Source organism: Coregonus lavaretus, assembly GCF_964263955.1.
Source record: "Coregonus lavaretus genome assembly, chromosome: 4".
Taxonomy (NCBI): domain Eukaryota; kingdom Metazoa; phylum Chordata; class Actinopteri; order Salmoniformes; family Salmonidae; genus Coregonus; species Coregonus lavaretus.
In genome coordinates this window covers 18,058,302-18,083,062 of record NC_139991.1, presented here as the reverse complement: position 1 = coordinate 18,083,062, position 24,761 = coordinate 18,058,302, and the positions used below count along the sequence as shown (strand labels likewise).

The window sequence follows — 24,761 nt, the reverse complement described above, 5'->3', positions numbered from 1 at the left end:
AGTTGTCGAGGTCACTGTGCTTTCAACCATCTAAAAGCACAGCCAAATTCCAATGGAAAAACAATGTCACATTTTTGGTTTAGTTGTCACCCAAATATTTATCACTGCATTTTCAACCATTTAAAAGCACAGCAAAGTTCAAATGGGAATACAATGTCAGATATTTTGTTCATTTATACGACAGAATGTGTTGTCACTGTGCTTTATCTTATAGCAGAATCAAATGACCTGAATTGCAGTTGAGATTACATTAAAAGTACATGGTGCAGGTGAGCAATGCCGTTTGAGATTCTGCGCAGATGATTTCAGCAATTGTGAAGATCTCCACAGACCTGCGACGATCTCTGCATGCTATCTTGAAAATGCACGCTTTATATGATTGCATCAGAAGACCTTTAGTTACAGTAAACTCAAAATGTGGACATGGATGTGTTACTCATTTTAAGGTTAAAATGTTTCAAGTTTTAGTTGTCATATGCACAGTGAAATGCTTAACTTGCAAGCCCTTCCCAACAGTGCAGTATTCCAAATCAAAATAGTATAAACTAAAAAACACGAGAAATAAGAGGAAGAAAAAAACAGAATGTGAGCTTTATACAGGGTCAGTGCCAGTACAAAAAGCACAATGTGCAGGGATACTGCAGTAATTGAGTACTGTATGTACATGTAGGCATGGAATAGGAGAAAGTGACTGGTAGCAGGATTAATAATAATAAATAATATGGCATCAGCATAAGTGGTGGGTGGGTTTGTGAGTGTACAGTATATGTGTGGGTGTTAGTGTGTGAAAGAGTGTCAGTGTAGGCGTGAAAGGTGGATATACAGTACATGTAAACAGGGCTGAAAAGTGACTGGTATCAGGAATATATAAATACTTATGGTAATACACTAATGGTAATATATACATGTAAACAGGCGTAATAGCGACCAGTAGCAGGATAAATAGATGGGTACTAACGGTAATGGCAATCAATAACCAATGAACAGCAGCGCAATGGTAATAATACATCTAATCAATAATCATTTTAGCAGCAGTTTAGGTGTGAAGGGGTGTGTGGATGTAAGTGTGTGGCATCAGTAATGAGGGTGTGAATGAGGGTGTATGTGAGTGTGTGTATGTGAGTAAGAGTGACAGTGTGTCTCTGAGTGGTAGAGAACTGTGGATGAGCATATCATCTGTGGGAGAGGGAGAGCAGTAGTTGCTAGCCAATTAATAGTCTTATGGCCAAGGATAGAAGCTGTTTAGTAGCCTGTTGGTCTGAGCGTTGATTCACCGGTACCGCCTGCCTGATGGGAGCTTGGAGAACAATCCATGTCTTGGGTGGCTGGAGTCTTTGGCAATTTTTCGGGCCTTTCTCAGACACCGCCTGACATGTATGTTCTGGATGGCTGGGCCGTCCGCACCACCCTCTGTAGGGACTTCCGGTCGAGGGGGATGCAGTTGCCATACCAGATGGTGATACGACCAGTCAGAATGCTCTCGGTGGTGCAGCTGTAAATGTTCCTGAGGATCTGACGGGCCATGCCAAATCATTTCAGCCTCCTGAGGGATAAGAGGCGCTGCCGTGCCTTCATGACTATGTTGGTGTGAGAGGACCATGTAAAGTCCTCAGTGATGTGGACACAGAGAAACTTGAAGCTCTTGACACTATCCATTGCGTCCTGTCGATGGGGGTGGGCACCCCCCCCCCCCCCCTGCCGACCCCTGTTGCTGACGTTGATGAAGAGGTTGTTGTCCTGGCACCACACTGCCAGGTCTCTGACCTCCCTGTAGGCTGTCTCATCGCCTTTGGTGATCAGGCCTACCACCATCTAGCAAACTTGATGATGGAGTTGGAGCCGTGCATGGCCACACAATCATGGGTAAACAGGGAGTACAGGAGGGGGCTAAGCACACACCCCAGGGGGCCCCCATGTTGAGGGTCAGTGTGGCAGAGGTGTTGCCTACTCTCATCACCTGGGGTCGGCCCGTCAGGAAGTCCAGGATCCAGTTGCAGAAGGAGGTGTTCAGTCCCAGGGTCCCGAGCTTGGTGACGAGCTTGGAGGGCACTATGGTGTTGAACGCTGAGCTGTAGTCGATGAACAGCATTCTCACATAGGTATTCCACTAGTCCAGGGGGGAGAGGGAAGTGTGGAGTGCAATTGAGATTTCATCATCTGTAGATCTGTTGAGGGCGGTATAAAAAAATTGGAGTGGGTCTAGGGTGTTTTGGACAATAAAGTTGATGTGTGGCATGACCAGCCTTTCAAAGCACTTAATGATTACAGATGTGAGTGCTACAGGGTGGTAGTCACTGTGTCAGGTAGCCTTAGAGTTCTTGGGAACAGAAATTATGGTGGTCAGTTTGAGACGTGGGGATTACAGACTAGGACAAGGAGAGGTTGGAAATTACTGTGAAGATGCCTGCCAGCTGGTCTGCGCAAGCTCTGAGAACGTTCCCTGGAATACCGTCCGGCCATCATTCTTAAATGGAAGACGTTTGGAACCACCAAGACTCTTCCTAGAGCTGGCCGCCCGGCCAAACTGAGCAATCGGGGGAGAAGGACCTTGGTCAGGGAGGTGACCAAGAACCCGATGGTCACTCTGACAGAGCTCCAGAGTTTCTCTGTGGATATTGGAGAACCTTCCAGAAGGACAACCATCTCTGCAGCACTCCACCAATCAGGCCTTTATGGTAGAGTGGCCAGACGGAAGCCATGACAGCCCGCTTGTAGTTTGCCAAAAGGCACCTAAAGACTCTCAGACCATGAGAAACAAGATTCCCTGGTCTGATGAAACCAAGATTGAACTCTTTGGCCTGAATGCTAAGCGTCACATCTGGAGGAAACCTGGCCCCATCCCTACGGTAAAGCATGGTGGTGGCAGCATCATGCTGTGGGAATGTTTTCTAGCGGCAGAGACTGGGAGAATAGTCGGGAAAGATGAGCGGGGCAAAGTACAGAGATATCCTTGATGAAAACCTGCTCCAGAGCGCTCAGGACCTCAGACTGGAGTGAAGGTTCACCTTCCAACAGGACAATGACACTAAGCACACAGCCAAGACAACGCAGGAGTGGATTTGGGACAAGTCTCTGAATGTCCTTGAGTGGCCCAGCCAGAGCCCAGACTTGAACCCAATCGAACATCTCTGGAGAGACCTGAAAATACCTGTGCAGCGATGCTCCCCATCCAACCTGACAGCGCTTGAGAGGATCTGCACAGAAGAATGGGAGAAACTCCCCAAATACAGGTGTGCCAACCTTGTAGCGTCATACCCAAGAAGACTTGAGGCTGTGTTCGCTGCCAAAGGTGCTTCAACAAAGTACTGAGTAAAGGGTCTGAATACTTATGTAAATGTGATATTTCTGTTTTTGAAATATCACATTTGAAAAAAAATCTAAAAACCTGTTTTTGCTTTGTCATTATGGGGTATTGTGTGTAGATTGATGGGGGGGGGGGGGTTGTACAATGTAATCAATTTTAGAATAAGGCTGTAACGTAACAAAATGTGGAAAAACTCAAGGAGTCTGAATACTGGTACTGTATATATTTTTTGATAGTGGAAATAACGTTGAAGATCTACAAATTCAACATATGTATATTCCACGCAGATTCCACGTCACAATATGTTGATAAATTACATTGAAACAACGTTGATTCAACCAGTTTGTGCCCAGTGGGGTGCTTCCACACAGGTGTGGTTCCTGAGTTAATTAAGAAATTAACATCTCATCATGCTTAGGGTCATGTATAAAAATGCCCTGTTGCCCATTATGTTGGCTACCATGACTAGAATAAGATCTCAGTTACTTTGAAAGAGGGGTCTCAAAGGAGCATAGGGGTTTTAAAGTGTGTGTGTGTGTGTCTCAGTCACCAGATCCCAACACAATTGAACACTTATAGGAGATTCTGGAGCAGTGGAGGCTCCTCGGAGGAGGAAGGGGAGGACAATCCTCCTCAGTGAATTTCATAAAAATAAAAATAGTAAAACATTGAAAAAGTTATCATTTTTTAGATAAAACTATACTAAATATATTCACGTCACCAAATAATTGATTAAAACACACTGTTTTGCAATTAAGGTCTACAGTAGCCTTAACCGCACTCTGTAGGGTAGCACCATTGCGTAGCCGGAGGACAGCTAGCTTCCGTCCTCATCTTGGTACATTGACTTCAATACAAAACCTAGGAGGCTCTTGGTTCTCACCCCCTTCCATAGACTTCACAGTAATTATGACAACTTCCGGAGGACGTCCTCCAACCTATCAGAGCTCTTGCAGCATGAATTGACATGTTGTCCACCCAATCAAAGGATCAGAGAATGAATCTAGTACTGAAAGCATAATCTACAGCTAGCTAGCACTGCAGTGCATAAAATGTGGTGAGTAGAGAGAAAGACAATAGTTGCACAGTTTTTAACAAATTAATTTCTTCAAAAATAAAGGAGAATCAAGAGAGAGAGAGAGAGATTTCTTTATTTTTTTTTTCAGTTTCAGTTACTTAGCTAGCAAATGCAGCTGGCTAGTTTAGTTACTCAAACACAACACTGGAACTCTTCCAAGTCAAGGTGAGCTTTTGTTTTTATTTATTTATTGCCACCAGCGACCGCTGGTGTAACTGCTTACTGACTATACACTGTAAAGTTACTGCATGATTGTAGCTGGTTTACTAATGCATTAGTTATATTAGCTATGTTGACTAGGACATTACTTTAACTAATATGGGGACTAGATGTAGGCTGTGTGTAGCGGTTATGACATGGTTTGGCTTGGAAAGGTTTTTTCACCTGGTCACATACAGCTGATGTGTTGTTCATTGAAGTCCACAAACGAAGGGAAAATGTGAGAGGGAAAACAATGTGGCTGCTATGAAAGTGAACTGTGTTTATGCGTGATCAGGGGTGTATTTATTTTGAAAAATGTTTCTTAAACTGAAGCAAACGAAACGGGGATAAAAAATACCTGAATTTGTCCAAAAGAAACTCTCGTTTGCAACTGTTGGAATAATGATTACACCCTAGATAAGCTAGATGCAGGCAAGAGTGTGCAAGGCGGTATTGAATGTGTCACTGTCTGTCCATGTGTCACTGTCTGTCATCTCAAATGTTTCTCTCGACCTGTGTGCACCTACGTTGTAAACTTTCTTTCATAGGCTAGGTTGTAGCAACCTCATGATGGGTATAGGGAAAATTCGAGTATCATGTAGTAGCCTAAACCTATCAATGTAACATTGAGCTGGGTGAATGGAATATGAATGACAGTCATCCAACATGCTGTAATAGAAATAAGGCCATGCTCATGAAAAGAAACCATCATAAACCGCACTGACCGCCACTGTTCTGGAGCGGCGCTGAACAGCGTTTTCCACAACCATCAACAAAACACAAATTATGGAATTTCTCGTGGAAGAATGGAGTTGTATCGCTCCAATACAGTTCAAGACACATGTAGGTAGAATCTATGCGAATGCACATTGAAGCTGTTCTGGCGGCTCGTGGTGGCCCAACGCCGTATTAAGACACTTTATGTTGGTATTTCCTTCTTTTTTTGGCAGTTAACTGTATGAGTTTAACACAGTAGCCATATTCTTGGTGTGTTCCTTGAAGCGCGTAAACTCAATTTACAAGGGAGCTGGCCATGGTGCTGAAAACTGGACTGAGCGCCTGTTCTAAAACGACTTGTATTGTCCAGACATCATCCCGTTATCTTCCTTGGTTATTTAAAGTACATGATATCGTGAAAATGGCACTGCACGTATTCACTAACGGGTTTCAAGAGATTTAATTAGCTTTTTCTTACAGGGCTACATCGTCAAAATCACTGAAATACCTAGATTAGGCTACTGAGCAAAGAAATCAGACAGTTACCACTGATTGCAACAAACATCTAACACAGCACTGGACCACTAATTCACAACTTTTTTTTACACCACGTAGAATAAATGACCAAATATAAGCAACCATTTTAAACCATAATACACAATGTAGTTAAATCTGTTCACACGAAAATTACATTTTAACTGGAGCCATCTACACCCGTTTTCAGTGTTGCAAAGCGAAGATTGAGCGAAAAGGAATAACACTAGGCCTTCAGGTGATTGGTTAGACTTGCATGACATCATTAACAGTCCGTTCTCTTGTTGTCTGTGAACATTCAAACTTGAAAAAAAATCAGTCTCTCACAGATGATGGCACATCTGGCGGAGTCCGAACTGCTTCATTCGAGAGAGACTTGCACAGCTCAGCTCGGGGCGTTTCGGTCACCAGTCACTTGGAATTGTCCTCTCCTTATCAAGGCTCTCTCTGATACCTGCCGAAAGACATTTTGACATGAAAAGGCATGATGTGATCCAATATGTGCCAATTATTATGATATCGCACAAAATGAGGACATCATCTTCTCTATCCTTCAGGAAAAACATATCCGAGTAAGATTGAGAGAGGGATTTTTGCCTGGTTGAGTACCATCTAAACATGCAACATGAATCCCACTAACAGCACTGGAGCTGGTGGGCTTTCGCCCTGGAACTTTAACAGTAAGTTATCATATTTATAATGTACTTTTCGCAAATGGGAAAGATAGGCTATTAGACAGAAAGTGTGGAAATCTAACTCCCCTGCAAACAATATAGTCTATAGGTGTAAACAATGTGTGCATTCTGAAAAATCCACTTTTGCAAATGAAGGCTGTTCAAATAACTTGTCCCCGAGTTATCATGAACATTATTTTAGAATCCCAAAGGATAGGCTATTTACAGATGTATTAACAATAACGGAATCAACTACATTAATTGTTCTCAGAAATACTATTGTGTCACCCCTTATGATTTCCACCATTTGATAGCACATCAAAGTGACCGAGAAAAGAGCGCGCAATTAAGTGCGCTTGATCAATTTGTATGGTTCGGCTGTGATATCTGAGTAAGCAGCCTTTGGGTTAGACTATTATAGAAAAATCATCGCCATGTGCACAAATAAAAATATATAAAAATATGTTTTTCCATATGTTGTGGTCCTATCGACGTGATGTTATAGTAGGCTATATTAGGCTAAACGATTTTAAAAGATGGTCCGACTTGAAGTAAATAAACTGTAGCCAATATATCCTAATCTCCCAAAAAAATATTATAATGTGTACTAACTGTTGATCTTCATCTTACGTTCGTAGTGTTTGTATAACTAACAGTTAAAGTAGTTGTAGATTATGAAGTTCTGAAATCTCAGACACAATTGTTAAAAGGGTTTTTCTAATGAAAGAAGGGAACGTGCGCGTTATGGGAACGTGCACGTTAGGATGGCACCAAACTATTATTTCACAGTGCTCTTCAGATAATTTGATGAGTTAATTGGGTTTGACCACTGGAGTTCAGGCCAATTATGAGAGGGGCATGCTTCTGGTTCTGAGGAAGTTCATGTAAACATTCTTAATGCGTGACACTTGGTTCTCCATTTTGGGCTCTCTCTCTCTGCTTTCATTAAAATGTCCTACTCATTGCTGTTGTTGAATGAATGCATTTATTTCATTTTGGGGTGCTGAGGTTTCTAGTGCTGGTGATAGCTGCCTCATAGCTGATTACATTGGGAACCCCAGTTCAACCAAAGCTCCTAATGCAAAAACTGTGCTGATATTCATTTACATCTAACACATGCAATTTACATTAATCTGTCTAAGATAAAGTTGATATAAACATTATACAATTGACATTTGCATCACAGTGCAGATACCCAGTCCCCTATTCTCACTGCACCTGCAACTGACACAAAGCCATTTCACAATTCATCTTACTCCCCTTCACTTCTTTCTCTCAGCTGCCGGGCATCCTTGAGAGACCTGCTTTAAAGTGTTTTAAACTTCCTGATGGTGGCTTTTGGTGCAGGGAAATGCCTGAACTTCATTGAGATGCAAAGCTCTCCCCGCAGCCCCTCGGAAATGAGCATCCCGACTGTCAGGATTTGTGTCCCCTCTACAATCATCAGTGGCAGCAGCGCACAGAGTCAGACACCCAGAGCTCATCAAATGTCTCACAGCTGGGACTGCAGTAGTCCTGCTTATGACTCAATCTAGTGACTTCCACAGAGGAGTGCAGTGTGGTTGGGTATTTGGTGTGCTGGGTTCTCATCCTGTCCCTGTTTTGGTCCATGGCTGTTGTGCTTGGCTGCATTTGGCGTGGTGGACACTTTCAGCAGGTCTGATATTAACTCTATGGGACAGACTGTGGATGGGGTCAGGCAAGCCATTGTCCTTCAACCCAGACTCATCAATTAGGGAGCCATTTTGTTAATTGAGCGTGAGAGGCTGAGAGATCTGTAATGCTCTTTTGGCCGTCCCCCTGTCCCACCCCCTGGTCAGGGTGACGTTTTTTCTACCAGGGTTGGGCTCAATTCGAATTGAAGGCAGTCAATTCAGGAAGTGATTTGAATGAAAAATTCAGACATTTTAAATCTTGAAATATATAGCTTCTACTTTTCAGTTTATTGAGGAGACATTAAAAATAAAAGCCCTTTTTTTGATGTATTGGTTTGTAATTTTAGAATCTTTCCTGAATTGACTGCCTTCAATTCAAATTGAGCCTAACCCTGTTCTCTAGAATTTCAATCATTTAGAACACGTGTGGAACCTATTTAGGATGTTTACTTAGGTGAAATTAGCTCAGGCCAAAATAAACTCCATACAAATACACTATAGTCAGAGAGACAATGTAGTTTATACATTTCCTCTAATGGGGTCATATGCTACACCCAACCCCCATATTAACTCCAATACTCCCCTCCCTGCCTGTCTGCTTCATAACCTAGTTTTAGGACTGACGCTGCTGCAGCACTGCTGTGTGCCAACGCTGGCCACAGATGTTTCACACTGGCACACACTGGCATAGACTGGGCTGGATGTGTTAGCCGGAGGCCATGGCGTAGAACGATTCCTAGGGGACTCATTTCATGCCCTCTTCAGATTCATGAGCTCCAGGAATTCAGTCAGCTCTGACTCAGGGAGAGATGGATCATCTTTCCTAGGGTTTAGATTTCATGAGACTGCCCACTGGGCACACCACATCATCATTTCAACGTGGACAGTTGGGTAATATTTGGTTGAGACGTTGATTAATGAGATTACAACCTATATTCACCCACTCAAAAATATAGCCAAAAGTTAGTTGAATTTCCAATGTGTTATCACTGTGCTATCAACCATCTAAAAGCACAACTAAATTCTAATGGAAAAACAATGTCTGATTTTTTGTTAAGTTGTCACCCAAATGTCTATCACTGCGCTTTCAACCATTTAAAAAGCACAGCAAAGTTCAAATGGGAATGCAATGTCAGATATATAGTTGATTTAATGTGTTATCCCTGTGCTTCATTTAATAGCAGAACCAAATGACCTGGATTGCAGTTGAGATTATATTAAAAGTCCATGGTGCAAGTGATCAATGTCGTTTGAGATTCTGCACAGATTATTACAGCAATTGTGAATCTCTCCACAGACCTGCGATGACCTATGCATGCTTTCTTGAACATGCACGCTTTATATAATTACATAAGAAGACATTTATAGTTACGGTAATCTCAAAATGTGGACATGGATGTGTTAGTCATTTTAAGTTTGAATGTTACATTAGTCTGTAAAATAGCCTTAACTTTAGGCTAGTTACTGTGTTACATTTTTATGATAGTCGAAATAACGTTGAAGATCTGACATTGTTTTAAAGGTAGAAATTCAACATATTTTATGCAAGGTTTGTCTATGTTGAAAATTGGTTACCATGATGACATTATCCAGTGGTTGAAATTTCACCCTCAAAGCAACAGTTTGTATATTACTTTTTTCAAATGTATTTTCCACGTAGATTCCATGTCACAATACGTTGACAAATGACGTTGAAACAACGCTGATTCAACCAGTTTGTGCCCAGTGAGTGTAGCCTCCAATAAATTAAACTGTCAATTTATCTGCTTTACTTTGACAGTCTCCCATCATCCACTGTAGCTTGGAGTTTCATGTTCACTTTTTCTATGATATTAATATGGCATTGTACTGTTCTTTAATCCAGACACTCAAAAAAAACTGTTCCACTCTCAACCATTTTGTGGGATCAATGATGATTCATGATATATCCTTCCCTCTGTTAGCAAGGGTTGTGGACCAAATGGGAACATGTTGGCCATGTTTTTCTCATCAACACTAAAACTGTGTTCGTTTGTGCTCAGTGGCTGGTGTGTGTGCACAATGCACAATGGTGGTGGTGAAGTTGGTGGGTGTGCACAATGCACAATACAATGAATCCATGCTGGAAAACAACGTCAAGTTAGGGAATGGCAGGACTAATTGTCAGTGGTCAGTGTTGCTGTGTGCTATTATTGATTAACAATATTAAATACAGTAGATTAATTTGATTAATGTTGGGTTCCCTCTAGTACTGAGCGATTAACCTAAATGTTGTATTTCCAGGTTATTAAACGGCTAATTCATCGAAGTCTGTTCAATTACTTGAAATCCATTTAGTTATATTTGTTTGTGAGCTCAACGCAACGTTTCTCTAGAGAAAATGCATTCATTCACAAGAGAAGTTAACTATGTGGGACGCTGGGCTGACGGGAGTTTTCATTAGGCAAATATTCAACCTAGTTCAGCACAGAAACGTAGTAATTAACTACAATGACCATAATCCATTACACCTGTCCTTCCCGGCTCGGACAATAGTGTTTGATTGCTATAGAGTACCACAGTATGAGTCATAATACCCATAAAACCTAGTGGTCAAACAAGGAAATGGTTACAGTCGTTTTTCCACTATTCATTTCTCCTATAGGGGATTTTAAAGACACTTAAAATAAGGGCTGTGTTTTGATAACCGAGTAAATCTCTCTAGGACAAGGTGACAAACCGCCGCTCCCCCCTTGAGCATCCCATTGGTTCCTGCATGTGGGTCATGATTGTCTATGCAATTAAAATGTGGGTCAAAGGGGAAATAATAGTATTATCTGAGTTTTCCGTTTAAGATATGCCATCATTCTAGTATAATTAATATGTGATGTTTTAGCTTAAAATTGATGTGTAATCTGTTGATTCTTTGGATAGCAGATGTAACAGACATACCAGCCACCCATGCACCCCTCTATCAACGCTGTGAGGAAGTGATGTAATAAATAAACAGACACAAACACCCTCATCGTAATGTTAACAGAACTGCAGGAATGCAGTGATCGGCAGGTGGGGGCGAAGGACACTGTCTACCGGTGTCCTAGCAAGCTAGTGGTGTCACCCCCGCCTCCTGCCCGTGTCTTCTTCTTCTGTGGGGTTTATCTGCGGTTGGCATCCAATGTTATGGTACAATACCGGCACCTACTGTAGTCTCCTGCCTGTGTACCTAGTTTTAGTCCATGCAGGAACACCCCGAATTGCGGGCCGCAATCACACCCTTCTCGGCTCGGACAGAGACGGATAGCCTACACACAGACCGCACGAGAGAGGAATGTACACAGCACAATGACGAGAGGGATAGAGACAGTTCCTGGGGTAGCGCTACCCGATTGATAGTTGTAGTTATTGGTAATAAGCAGTCTTGAAAGTATGCTTTATGTACTTTGAAGAACAGTCAAATTATTTCGTGAGACAGCTCTGCAGCATACTTAGACAGCTATTAGCTAGACAGCTAGCTACTAGCCTAGCTAAATAGGGTGACTCAAAGACGGTACAGTATGGGGAGCACAGAGATAACGTTAAATGGTTATCTGGCTGGCTGGCTGCTACTGCCTGAGCAGAGATGAGATTATGACTTTAAAGGAATTAAAAATAATAAAGTCAATGAAGTAATATACACAACTGAAATATTTTATTATTTCATAGTAATTTCCTATTTTTCTATTGATGTCTAACCAATGTGGACCTGACAGAGACAATGGAACATTTTGGCAATTGAATGTTCACTATTCTTGGCTTTGGAATTTTCATTAAAAAGCTCTAAAATAATTGTAATGCCATTATTTCATAATGCATTTAATGTTGAAAAAAATAATCGAGAAAGAAATCATAAACTGTGATTATTTTGTAATAACCGAACCAAAACCGAACCAACCTCAAAAAGCACTAATGGCTCAGCACTAGTTCCCTCCATGATACCGATTTATTTCAAGTCAATGGGTAGCAATAACTACACTATTCCATGGTATGTGATCATCTCTCTCTCCCCCCTTTCCCTCTCTCATATGTATATGTTATCTTTGATTTCAGAGCAACAGTAGCACGAGGTTCATGGCCATTGCTATTTCATAGGAGGGCCTCATTATTCATAATGCTGCCATGCTCCAGCGGCAGCTTTAATTACATAAAACTTAATTGAAGAAAGCATGGCTCTTATTGTAATGTCAGCAGTTGCCTATCAGCGTTCCACAATACCTGTTTGAAGCCACATCCTCTATTTATAGCATCCTCTCTCATCAAAGCCACAGTAGCAACTAACATTATAACTAAGATCAGATTGAATTCACGCATTGTTGTTGCAATTTGCCACAGTGGCTGTGACAAAGAGAAAATCCACACCTGCAGTCTGAGGGAGAACAGCCAGTCAAGACCATAACTAAAATATATGTATGTTGACAGGAAACAGCCACCTTGTTATATAAATTAGTTAAATTAGAGAGTTAATCATCACATATGCATGTCTTTAATTAGAATTAGAATAATGTATGTCAACATGACATACAGTGCATTTGGGAAGTATTCAGACCCCTTGACCTTTTCCACATTTTATTACATTACAGCCTTATTCTACACACAATACCCCATAATGAAAAGCAAAAACAGGTTTTTTGACATTTTTTTAAATGTATAAAAGAAAACCCCCCGGAAATATCACATTTACATAAGTATTCAGACCCTTTACTCAGTACTTTGTTGAAGCACCTTTGGCAGCGATTACAGCCTCGAGTCTTCTTGGGTATGACGCTACAAGCTTGGCACACCTGTATTTGGGTTTCTCCCATTCTTCTCAAGCTCTGTCAGGTTGGATTGGCAGCGTCGCTCCACAGCTATTTTCACGTCTCTCCAGAGATGATCGACCGGGTTCAAGTCCGGGCTCTGGCTGGGCCACTCAAGGACATTCAGAGACTTGTCCCAAATCCACTCCTGCGTTGTCTTGGCTGTGTGCTTCGTGTCGTTGTCCTGTTGGAAGGTGAACCTTCACTCCAGTCTGAGGTCCGGAGCGCTCTGGAGCAGGTTTTCATCCAGGATCTCTCTGTACTTTGCTCCGTTCATCTTTCCCTCAATCCGGACTAGTCTGCTGCTGAAAAACATCCCCACAGCATGATGCTGCCACCACTATGCTTCACCGTAGGGATGGTGCCAGGTTTCCTCCAGATGTGATGCTTGGCAATCAGGCCAAATAGTTCAATCTTGGTTTCATCAGACCAGAGAATCTTGTTCCACATGGTCTGAGAGTCCTTTAGGTGCCTTTTGGCAAATTCCAAGCGGGCTGTCATGTGCCTTTTACTGAGGAATGGCTTCCATCTGGCCACTCTACCATAAAGGCCTGATTGGTGGAGTGCTGCAGAGATGGTTGTCCTTCTGGAAGGTTCTCCTATCTCCACAGAGGAACTCTGGAACTCTGTCAGAGTGACCATCGGGTTCTTGGTCACCTCCCTGACCAAGGCCCTTCTGCCCCGTTTGGCCGGGTGGCCAGCTCTAGGAAGAGTCTTGGTGGTTCCAAACTTCTTCCATTTAAGAATGATGGAGGCCACTGTGTTCTTGGGGATCTTCAATGCTGCAGAATTATTTTGGTACCCTTTCTCAGATCTGTGCCTCAACACAATCCTGTCTCGGAGCTCTACGGACAATTCCTTCAACCTCAAGGCTTGGTTTTTGCTCTGGCATGCACTGCAAACTGTGCGACCATATATAGACGGGTGTGTGCCTTTACAAATAATGTCCAATCAATTGAATTTACCACAGGTGGACTTCAATCAAGTTGAGGAAACATCTCAAGGAAGATCGATGGAAACAGGATGCACCTGAGCTCAATTTCGAGTCTCAGCAAAGGATCTGAACACTTATGTAAATGAGGCCTTTCTGTTTTTTATTTGTAATACATTTTCTAAAATTTCTAAAAACCTGTTTTCACTTTGTCGTTATGGGGTATTGTGTGTAGATTGAGGATTTTTATTTATTTCACCCATTTTAGAATAAGGCTGTAATGTAACAAGGTGGAAAAGGTCAAGGGGTCTGAATACTTTCCGAATGCACTGTATAGACATACAGACTTTACCTCCCGCTTTCTCCCCGTCTGTCTCTCCCTATTTTATTTTCTCTCCTCTCTCTCTCTCTCTCTCTCTCTCTCTCTCTCTCTCTCTCTCTCTCTCTCTCTCTCTCTCTCTCTCTCTCTCTCTCTCTTTCTCTCTTCACTAAATCAGCCTTTAACCATACCATCAGAAGTTTCCCATTATTCTTAAATCTAAGTTTATTTGGTAATGAATACAGTAACTATGTTTGACAAGGCCAGTACATTCCTGACGGCCCAGCAGAGCAGTGCCAGTGGCAGGGATGTTTCTTTGCAGGTAGTTACATGGCACAGCATGGAAGCCTGGATAATGAGGATAAAGGGACTCAAAGGTAGAGCATGTACCATATCAAGAAGCTTACAGCACAGAAGAGGATCCCTACAGCATGCAGCGGGGGAGTTCACTGAGCCATGCACCCTATATTTAGCATTATTATTAGACCCTCCTAATGTTTAGAGCTCAGAGTGTGTTCCCATCAAGATTTAGCCTTACAGCATGGGTGTCAAACTCATTTGCACCCACTGGCCTCTTCCGCACTTAAAATGTATTATAATTCATCTCCGTCGAAATTTGCAAAAAAAATTCCTCTATCCATCGCTTTTGGAATTTCCGATGCTCCTTGACTCTAGTTTTCGTTTCGATGACTGTTAGTAAGCTGGACAGAGTGAAGATATTATAAATGTAGGTCCATTATCATTTCTACACTGTTTTGATTTGGTTTTAGTCATTTAAATGTCGATTGAGATCGTTTTGCCCCATTATTTTTTAAAATATATATCTTATAAATGTTTTTAACTCAAAGCACCCACGGGCCGGTTTCCTTTACAGGGATTGAGAGGCTGTCCCTGTTGTGCAGTCTCAATAGTTCAGAAGACCAACGCAAGAGAGCGTGATTCCTGCACATACTGTTTGCTAGCATTACCTTAATTGCTGTAGATGTGGAGACTGACAATGTGTTGTTGCTACAACTGATTCTTAAGTAGGCTTACCGAAGAATAGCTTGATTAACCTATGCTTGAAATGCATAACAGTCCAGTGCATATTCTGTGTATTCTGCGTATTAGTGAAGTTTATTTACGTTGTTGAGGGCCTTAGTCCCTTAGTTTAGTCTTAACGTAGGCCTTAGTTTAGTCTGTGTGTTGAACCTTGTGTTTATTAGTTTAAGAGATGATACTGCATACAAGGATTAATATTCTACTCTCAAAACCTTCATAAAAAGGAAAGTGGCTCAGAAGATGGAGTAATCCTATTTTGCTAAATAGTTACTATAGTCCTTGTTTAAACTCCTGATTAATGAATGGAAGTATTTGTCAGCAGCATCTGCTGTTTGTGGCATCCTGCTGTTCAGCTTTGGCAAGTTACGTAGAGAAATAACTCTCTGTGGCTCTGGAACTGTAACAGTCTGGATAACTAAGGTATAGGCCTATAGCTTTCTCTTGGGAAATACTTACTTACACGACATGGCCAAAAGTATGTGGACACGCATTCAAATTAGTGGATTCATTAATTTTATGTATAAAATCGAGCACACAGCCATTCAATCTCCATAGAAAAACATTGGCAGTAGAATGGCCCGTACTGAAGAGCTCAGTGACATTCAACGTGGCACCATCACAGGATGCCACCTTTCCAACAAGTCAGTTCGTCGAATGTCTGCCCTGCTAGAGCTGCCCCGGTCAACTGTTAAGGGCTGTTATTGTGAAGTGGAAACATCTAAGAGCAACAACGGCTCAGCCGCGAAGTGGTAGGCCACACAAACTCACAGAACGGGACTGCCGAGTGCTGAAGCACAAAGCACTTAAAAATCATCTGTCCTCAGTTGCAACACTCACTACCGAGTTCCAAACTGCCTCTAGGAGCAACTGTTCGTCAGGAGTTTCCATGGCTGGGCAGCCGCACACAAGCCTAAGATTACAATGTGCAATCCAAGCGTTGGCTGCAGTGGTGTAAAGCTCGCCGCCATTGGACTCTGGAGCAGTGGAAACACGTTTTCTGGAGTGATGAATCACACTTCACCATCTGGCAGTCCGACGGACTAATCTGGGTTTGGTGGAGAACGCTACCTGCCCGAATGCAACTGTAAAGTTTGGTGGAGAAGGAATAATGGTCTGGGGCTGTTTTTCATGGTTTGGGCTAGGCCCCTTAGTTCCAGTGAAGGGAAATCTTAACGCTACATCACTAGCACATTAGAGGCTGCTTCTGCCTATTGAAATCACTGGCCACTTTAAGAAATGGAACACTAGTCACTTTAATAATGTTTACATATCTTGCATTACTCATCTCATATGTATATACTGTATTCTATTCTATAATATTCTACTGTATCTTAGTCCATGCCGCTCTGTCATTGCTTGTCCATATATGTATATATTCTTAAATTCCCGCAATAACATCTGCTAAACACGTGTATGTGACAAATATAATTTGATTTGATTTACAATGACATTCTAGACGATTCTGTGCTTCTAACTTTGTGGCAACAGTTTGGGGAAGGCCTTTCCTTTTTCAGCATGACAATGCCACCTGTCCACAAAGCGAGGTCAATACAGAAATGGTTTGTCAAGATTGGTGTGGAAGAACTTGACTGGCTTGCACAGAGCCCTGACCTCAACCCCATCAAATACCTTTGGGATAAATTGGAACGCCGACTGCGAGCCAGGCCTAATCACCCAACATCAGTGCCCGACCTCACTAATGCTCTTGTGGCTGAATGGAAGCAAGTCCCCGCAGCAATGTTCCAACATCTAGTGGAAAGCCTTCCCAGAGAAGTGGAGGATGTTATAGCAGCAAAGGGGGGACCAACTCCATATCAATGCCCATGATTTTGGAATGAGATGTTCGACGAGCCGGTATCCACATACTTTTGGCCATGTGTACAATAGTGCCATGTCACAGGCACAAACAACTCATGAAATATTGAATCCCATGAGATATAATTGATCCTATGGTATATAACATCAGACCTATTTCATAGTATATCATACTGTATGTTCACAGATATTTCATAATGCACAATGCCTTATAATCGAGGATCACATGTCTTTACTACTTACGGGTTCATAAATCTATACCACCATCTATACTTTAAGATGGGGTGAGTAAGATGAGTACCCACTCCCTGCAACATTATGCAAGCACATGGTCACAGTCACAAGTGACAAAGTATAAGTTCTTAAAATAGGCCCTGCTCAGATTCAAGGCTGTTTGCTGGACTACATAGTGACCCGCTGTCTTTAAAGGAGAAATCTCCTTGATATTGGATGAACAGGAACTGGATCAAACTTACTTAGAAACTGATATAGAATCACTGAGATAAATGACCTGTCATGTATATGTACCTATATTTGATAAAATATAGTATTTTACCTGTAGCATCAAAGACCAAAAAGCCTAATCACAGTATCTGGCCTGTGACGGCTGTGTTTTAGAAATGTTGGCATTAAGGGCTTTCAAGTGGAGTGCATCTGCTTTTCTCTTGCTAGACATGAGCATATCACAGTCATGCCAAAATGGATGACATTGCTAGAGCCAGGGACAGTAATTGGGAGATTTTACACTGTAAGAAAATCACCTATCTACTGTATATTTAACTATTTCTCTCTAATTGCATAATTCCTTGGCAGGGACTGAAATACATTAAAGTTGTCTGTTTAATTATGGATACTCCCCTGAAACCCTTACATGCCTACACCGTTTTACACCCGAACAGTAGAACCTCGATCAGTGGGCTCAATGTGGGCTCAGTTATTCACATCTGAAAAAAGCCAAGTCACTGTTCTTTAAAGCCAAGTCACTGTTCTCCTTAAACCGGGTGGCTATGAGTGATGTAGTCTATATTAGCTCCCCACTTAACAGAGGTACATTTTTACATCGTTCAAATCCTTTATCTGAGGAATCCCTCACAGACAGACTTTTGGGACCATGTTGTCAAGAGGTTCACATTTCCAGAGCTTAAAGTCAGGTAAAAACACAAACCTCACACAAGCTTGTTCAGCCAAGATACCAGTGTTGGGGAAGCTACTCTAAAATAGTTTATTAGGTACACCCATCTAGTTCTGGGTCGGACCCCACTTTACCTCCAGAACAGCCTGAATTCTTCCCCACACCATTACACCACCAGCCTATACCATTGACACCAGGCAGGATGGGGCCATGGAGTCATGCTGCTTACACCAAATCCTGACTCATCAGCATGACTCAACAGGAACCGGGATTCGTCGGGCCAGGCAATGTTTTTCCACACCTAAATTGTCCAGTGTTGATGATCACATGCCCATTGGAGCCGCTTCTTCTTGTTTTTAGCTGATAGGAGTGGAACCCAGTGTGGTCATCTGCAGCAATAGCCCATCGGTGACAAGGACCGACGAGTTGTGCGTTCTGAGACGCTGTTCTGCACACCACTGTTGTACTGCGCCGTTATTTGCCTGTTTGTGGCTCGCCTGTTAGCTTGCATGATTCTTGCCATTCTCCTTCGACCTATCTCATCAACAAATTGTTTTTGCCCACAGAACTGCTGCTGACTGGATGTTTTTTGTTTGTTGCACCGTTCTCGGTAAACCATAGACACTGTTGTGTGCAAAAAGCCCAGGAGGCCCGCCGTTTCTGAGATACTGGAATTGGCGCACCTGGCACGACAATCATAACACGCTCAAAGTCGCTTAAGTCACTCATTTGGCCATTCTAACATTCAATCGAACAGGAACTGAATGCCTCGATGCCTGTCTGCCGGCTTTATATAGCAAGCCATGGCCACGTGACTCACTGTCTGTAGGAGCGAACCATTTTCATGTACCTAATAAACTGGCCACTGAGTGTAGTTTACCAAGCTACCAATTACTTCACGCTAGAAAAAGTTAAGCTATATGAAAGCTACCCTATGAAAAATATAGTTTACTTGACTAAAGTTGAAAAATCATAATATCTAAATCTGAAATGTCATAGACTACAAATTGCAAGAACAGATCACTCTAGAGTCAGATATTAACAGAATGTGTAATTTAAATACAAAAACTATGTTTCAAGTCAGAACTACGCAGGTCTGATGCCAAAAAAGAAAGGGAATTCTTGCCTTCTTCAACCCTATTTTCTTTTCATTTAGCAAAAAAGTAGTGTGTAGTTCCAGTAGTTAGTTACAACACTACATAGCAAAAAGTAATTAACTACTGGAATCACAACTTAGATTTGAAATGAGTTCAGCTACCTCCAAGCTACTGCATATTGTAGTTAAATTACTAGTTTAACTATAGTACATGAAGTTAACTACTCCCGAACACTGTAAGATACTGAAACTAAGAGCAATTTTAATGTTAGCAGCCAGCATCTCTGTCTTGCTGGCATCAAAAAGAATGGGTTATTCCGTCACCGGAATATGGATTTTTAGACTAGTTTGATCTCCTCTGAGTTATTTTTAACTTCAAAGTTGGCTGAACAGTGAAAAATAACAAACCTACGATATGACCGTAGGTGGTTTTATTTGATTCCTGCCTCTCAGTTATGGAGAACTTAACAGGTTATGGACCGAATCCCCTCGTTCTCTGTTCCACCTTCTGGAGGTCAGAGCAGTATACAACAACAGAAGACCGAGAGCATTAAAAGCAACATGTCACATCCTATATTCTGACTGAAAGACAGGGGCCATGTCTTTGATCATTATTGAAAAGATCTCCTGTGTCCCCTAGCAAAACACTGCTTTGCCATTAGAGGGCAGCCTTTCAATGGAATCACACAATCACACCATCAAGCTATTCTAAAGACATGCTGACATTCACACATTGCAGAAACACCTATTGTAATATGGATTATGGCAAGTTGTTAGCTAGCGTTTTGTATAATTTGATCTCCTTATTGAATGGGGTTTGTTTGTTGTTCTAATGCCCTGCCTTGCATTTCTACAGTTGTTTTGTTTTTGTATTATTTGATCATGTTTTATACAGTTGGGTTTCCAAACTACAACACTACAAACAGAATACTGAACTATACTGCTTTAGTAGTGCCTAGCCCTAGACAGAGCAGAGACAGACTCAGCTACACTTTCAACAGTATCTCCTCCTCAAGCTAGTATTGTATAGTGGAAGTGTCTTGTGTCAGGACGTACCTCTGCAACTTTGCTGTTTGCATTTCAAAGCTTTACAGTTGGCTGACAACTGAGAATTTCCGCTGAGTATCGGGGTGCTGTGCCGATGATGACGAAACTTAGGGAAATGCCTTTTATATTCACAGTACCTCAATATTTAATGTGGGGGATCCATTCCTGACACAGATAGTTATCCATGATAGAAAAAATCGGATTACTATTCAATGCTAATGGTAGGCTAATTATGCATAATTTGAGCTCAGAGTCACATATTCTTACACATCGATGTCACATCGCAGGCTCGGCTTGGGTATTTCTATCCGTTGTTTTTCATTAGTATGCGGGGGGAAAATACCTTAAAATGCATCTAATCTCAACTGTTTTAGAGAGGCTTAAATAATTAACCTTTGGGGCAATCTAAATAACCAGAAAGAGATGTTGACGTTTAGTGCTGTGTTTAATTTAATTCTCTGTGATGTCTTAATTGAATGAACAGACAGCTGCACAGAGCATGCTGTAGAATACATCACTGAGCAGCAATACAATATGAACCCAACCCTCCTCACCCAAGGCCATTCACTAGGAATGCTGTCCAGGCCCATGTTCATGTCATAAACCTTTTGTCTGCTAATTTGTTCATCGGAGCTAGGTAAACTGAAGGATCTGTAAAATAACTCAGGCATGCATATTCACTAGCTCAGGTTGTCAACGGCTTAAACATTTACTACGATATATAATTTTGAATGCAAATACTAATTTGCATATGCACATGCCCATGAAACCAGAACACATAACCGAGGATGAACACCCAACCAAGCTATTCTTCGCTTGGAAGTAAAAACATATAGTATTATGTGCTTTATGTCTTCAGACGTTCATACTGTATATTACATTTCAAGAATGAAATGTCTTGGCGAAGACCATTTAGCCAGGGGCAAGATGTTACATAACAGTAGATATGTTGGGAGGTTTGTGCTAAGCATCCAGAATTAACACATTGTTATCATTGTGCTTCCTTTTCAGGCTCCTTGAGCAACGTTTCCAGTGATGTCTTCTCAGCCAACCTCAGCTGTAATGATTCTGGCACCAATGAGACCTGTGTGGCGGGGGAGGAGGGGGTGGGAAGCCCCTACAAAGCCGTGGAGATGGTCTTCATCGCCCTGGTTACAGGCTCCCTTAGTTTTGTCACTGTCACAGGCAACATCCTGGTGATGCTCTCCATTAAAGTCAATCGGCACCTCCAGACTGTCAACAACTATTTCCTGTTTAGCCTGGCGTGTGCTGACCTTATCATTGGTGCGTTCTCCATGAACCTCTACACTGTCTACATCATCGTGGGCTATTGGCCCCTGGGACCTGTAGCGTGTGACTTGTGGCTGGCCCTGGATTACGTGGTGAGCAATGCTTCTGTCATGAACCTTCTTATTATTAGCTTTGACCGCTACTTCTGTGTCACCAAGCCCCTGAGCTATCCAGCCAGAAGGACCACCAAAATGGCTGGGCTGATGATTGCAGGTGCCTGGATTCTCTCCTTCATTCTTTGGGCCCCTGCTATCCTGTTTTGGCAGTTTATTGTTGGAGAGCGCACGGTTCCACCAGGAGAGTGCTACATCCAGTTTCTCTCCAACCCTGCAGTCACTTTCGGCACAGCCATCGCTGCCTTCTACCTGCCTGTGGTCATCATGATGGTGCTCTATATCCACATCTCTCTGGCCAGCCGCAGCCGGGTGTCCAAGCAGAAGCCTGAGGCTGAGAAAAAGAAGAAAGGCCTCAAGATACCTAACCCACTCAAGAGCCACATCCTTAACAGACAGAATAACAACAACCAGTCCCCCAAGCCCAGTCTGGAGTCCTGCAACACTGGTGAAGCTGTGAAGAATGGCAACATTGATGAGTCTGTTGTTTCCACCAAGGCTAACACTAGTGTCAATCCAGAAGAGAAAGAGAGTTCCAATGACTCAAGCACAGCCAGCATTGCCCCCAAAAACGCTAAGGAGAGGGCCAACAGTGAAGCCATTTTCGAAGGGGGCCTTGGCGTTTCTCCTGCACCTGCACCTGCTCCTGCTCCTGCACCTGCACCTGAACCTGCACCTGCAGCGGCAACCGTCAAACTCAACCCTGCCTCCAAATGGTCCAAGATCAAGATTGTAACCAAGCAGACTGGTGACGAGTGCATCACTGCCATCGAGATTCAGCCACCCATCCAGGGGGGTGAGAGACGCTCTATCCCAGTCAACCGTCCCCGGAAGGTGGCGCGCAAGTTTGCCAGTATTGCCCGCAGCCAGGTGAAGAGAAAACGCCAAATGGCAGCCAGGGAGAAGAAGGTGACCAAAACCATCTTCGCCATCCTACTTGCCTTCATCCTCACATGGACCCCGTACAATGTCATGGTGCTCATCAGCACCTTCTGCCACTCCTGTGTCCCGGACACTGTGTGGGCCATCGGCTACTGGCTGTGCTACGTCAACAGCACCATCAACCCAGCCTGCTACGCCCTCTGCAACGCCACCTTCAAGAAGACCTTCAAGAACCTCCTCATGTGCCAGTATAAGAATATTGGAACAAGATGAGCTGGAGCATACATACAGTAAATAGGGCTGGTGAGGGGTAATATTACTAAGACATCTGGAGGGCTGAGTGGTTACAGTAGGAAGGGAGGAGGGAGCCTCCTCAGTCATGTTTATGAACTTATGTCACACTCAATGCTCCTCTGAGATGTCTTAGCGACAGAAGATAGTAACATCATAGCTATGTCCAAATGATACAGTATGAGTATGATGGCCAATGTGAGGATGGGGCAAATGAAGAATCTGAGATCAGCCAAAGTTATGGAGTCTAAACATGTCTAAGTTGTCTTCATTGCCTCTTGGACCCTTACTGTGAAGACCAATAAGGACTAATTCGTATCCACTGAAATGTGGTAACAATCTTCAAAAAGCCCAGCTGAACGTCTGTAGACTAAGGCCAGGCCAAGACTTCAGTCATCCCTCTCCAAGATACCACCACCGAAATCAGAGACAGTGAGGAGAGTGTTACATAATGTCTGGGTGTACGGCAAAAGACACATTAAAAAGGAGCTTGGAAATCTTCCTTTATACAACAGTATAAAATGAAACAAGCATGAAATGTCTAATTAAACAATCTATTTCCTCCTCTCCCACCTCCTTATTATTGAGAGAGTTATTAACTCCTCACAGAAATGGAGGCACTCCCTCACATCAGTGAATCATTATCATAATGTGATATGGAGAGCAATGTGGTCATAACATGATATGGAGAGCAAAGATGATATGGATCTAACCTCAAGGCTAGTTACACATACGTCCAAGTACTGCAACATACTGCTGGTGACTTGAAAGTACAGTATGCATTTCCATTCACCTCCCACTGACCAAAATATTGATGTATCTGTTTTGCGCAAAGGTGATCTTCAAAGTTGACAAACTGTTGATGGCAGTACAAGGCCATGGCATAAGTTAACAACCAGTGTTTGGCTCCAAACAATTAATGTATCTTGTTACGTTATAAGGAGAAACACCCACAAGCAACGGTAAAGCTTTAATTCTTTGCCAGCTTCACAATTCTGAAAGAGTTTTTAAATATAGTCTTCACTGCGAATGGAACTACCGGTACAAAAAACAAACACTTGTTTATAGGGGATACTTATCTCGAGAGTATTAAACATATTTTCTATTTTATCTCCTGTCTAATTATGAATGTGTAAATAGAAGGCCAATGTATGCTCTAAAAAGTGCAGTTTCTCTCATGCATTTAATATCTGAATGTTTGTACCTCTCTTGTATTATGTTTGTGATTTACACATAATTTTACAAATTGAATATAAAATATATATATATATAACTGTATGTATATGCAAGAGATATTAAGAGTGTATTTCTAAATTGATATAGAGAGTGTATTTCAAAAAAATGTAAGAAGTTGTTTTTTGTTTTGAATGCCATTGGTGACTAAATCGCTTATATTTGTAACTTTGCCACTATTCTCCATGTTGGATTACAATGTGTGAAGTCCAGTTTGTACCTCCCCAGCCTATATCCATATTCATGAGGTCACACCAATGATTAGGTGGGTAATATTACTAGCTTATCTAACTGGTTCAATGCATTTTCAAAGAATTCTGACAAAGAACTAAATGCATCAAAGTAGGGATTAGTGGGAAAATAACTGATATTGTTTGTGTATGACCTGGTAATGTAAAATGACCAGCTATGGATGTGCATCCATATAAAACTGATTTTGAAATGATCATGAGGTGATTACTGTCGTGGTAAAGCTTGATGAATAATCCTACTTTAATTCATTAATATAACATTGGCATGACAGGCTGAGTGCGACCCAAAAAAGGGGTGAAAGGGAGAGTGTAAAACATGACCAGTTTCCTGTAGTATGGCCCTCCCCTAAAACAACTCTCCAGAGAC

The 24,761-nt window shown here is 42.2% G+C and overlaps 1 protein-coding gene across 2 annotated transcripts in view; it reads left to right on the top strand.

Annotated features, from left to right (window-relative positions):
• LOC311128147 (muscarinic acetylcholine receptor M4-like) overlaps positions 1-22,892 on the top strand; it is a gene marked incomplete at both ends in the record, with an annotated part of 142,771 nt that extends 119,879 nt beyond the window's left edge. Inside the window, 2 exons of one of the 2 annotated variants that reach the window (XM_084160131.1) lie at positions 6,460-6,514; positions 21,346-22,892. In XM_084160131.1, coding sequence (XP_084016257.1) covers positions 6,460-6,514; positions 21,346-22,892 — 1,602 coding nt within the window. Of the gene's footprint in view, positions 1-6,459; positions 6,515-21,345 lie in introns of those variants that run through there. The other variant, XM_084160130.1, reaches the window with a different exon arrangement.
• Positions 22,893-24,761: the final 1,869 nt, after the last annotated feature.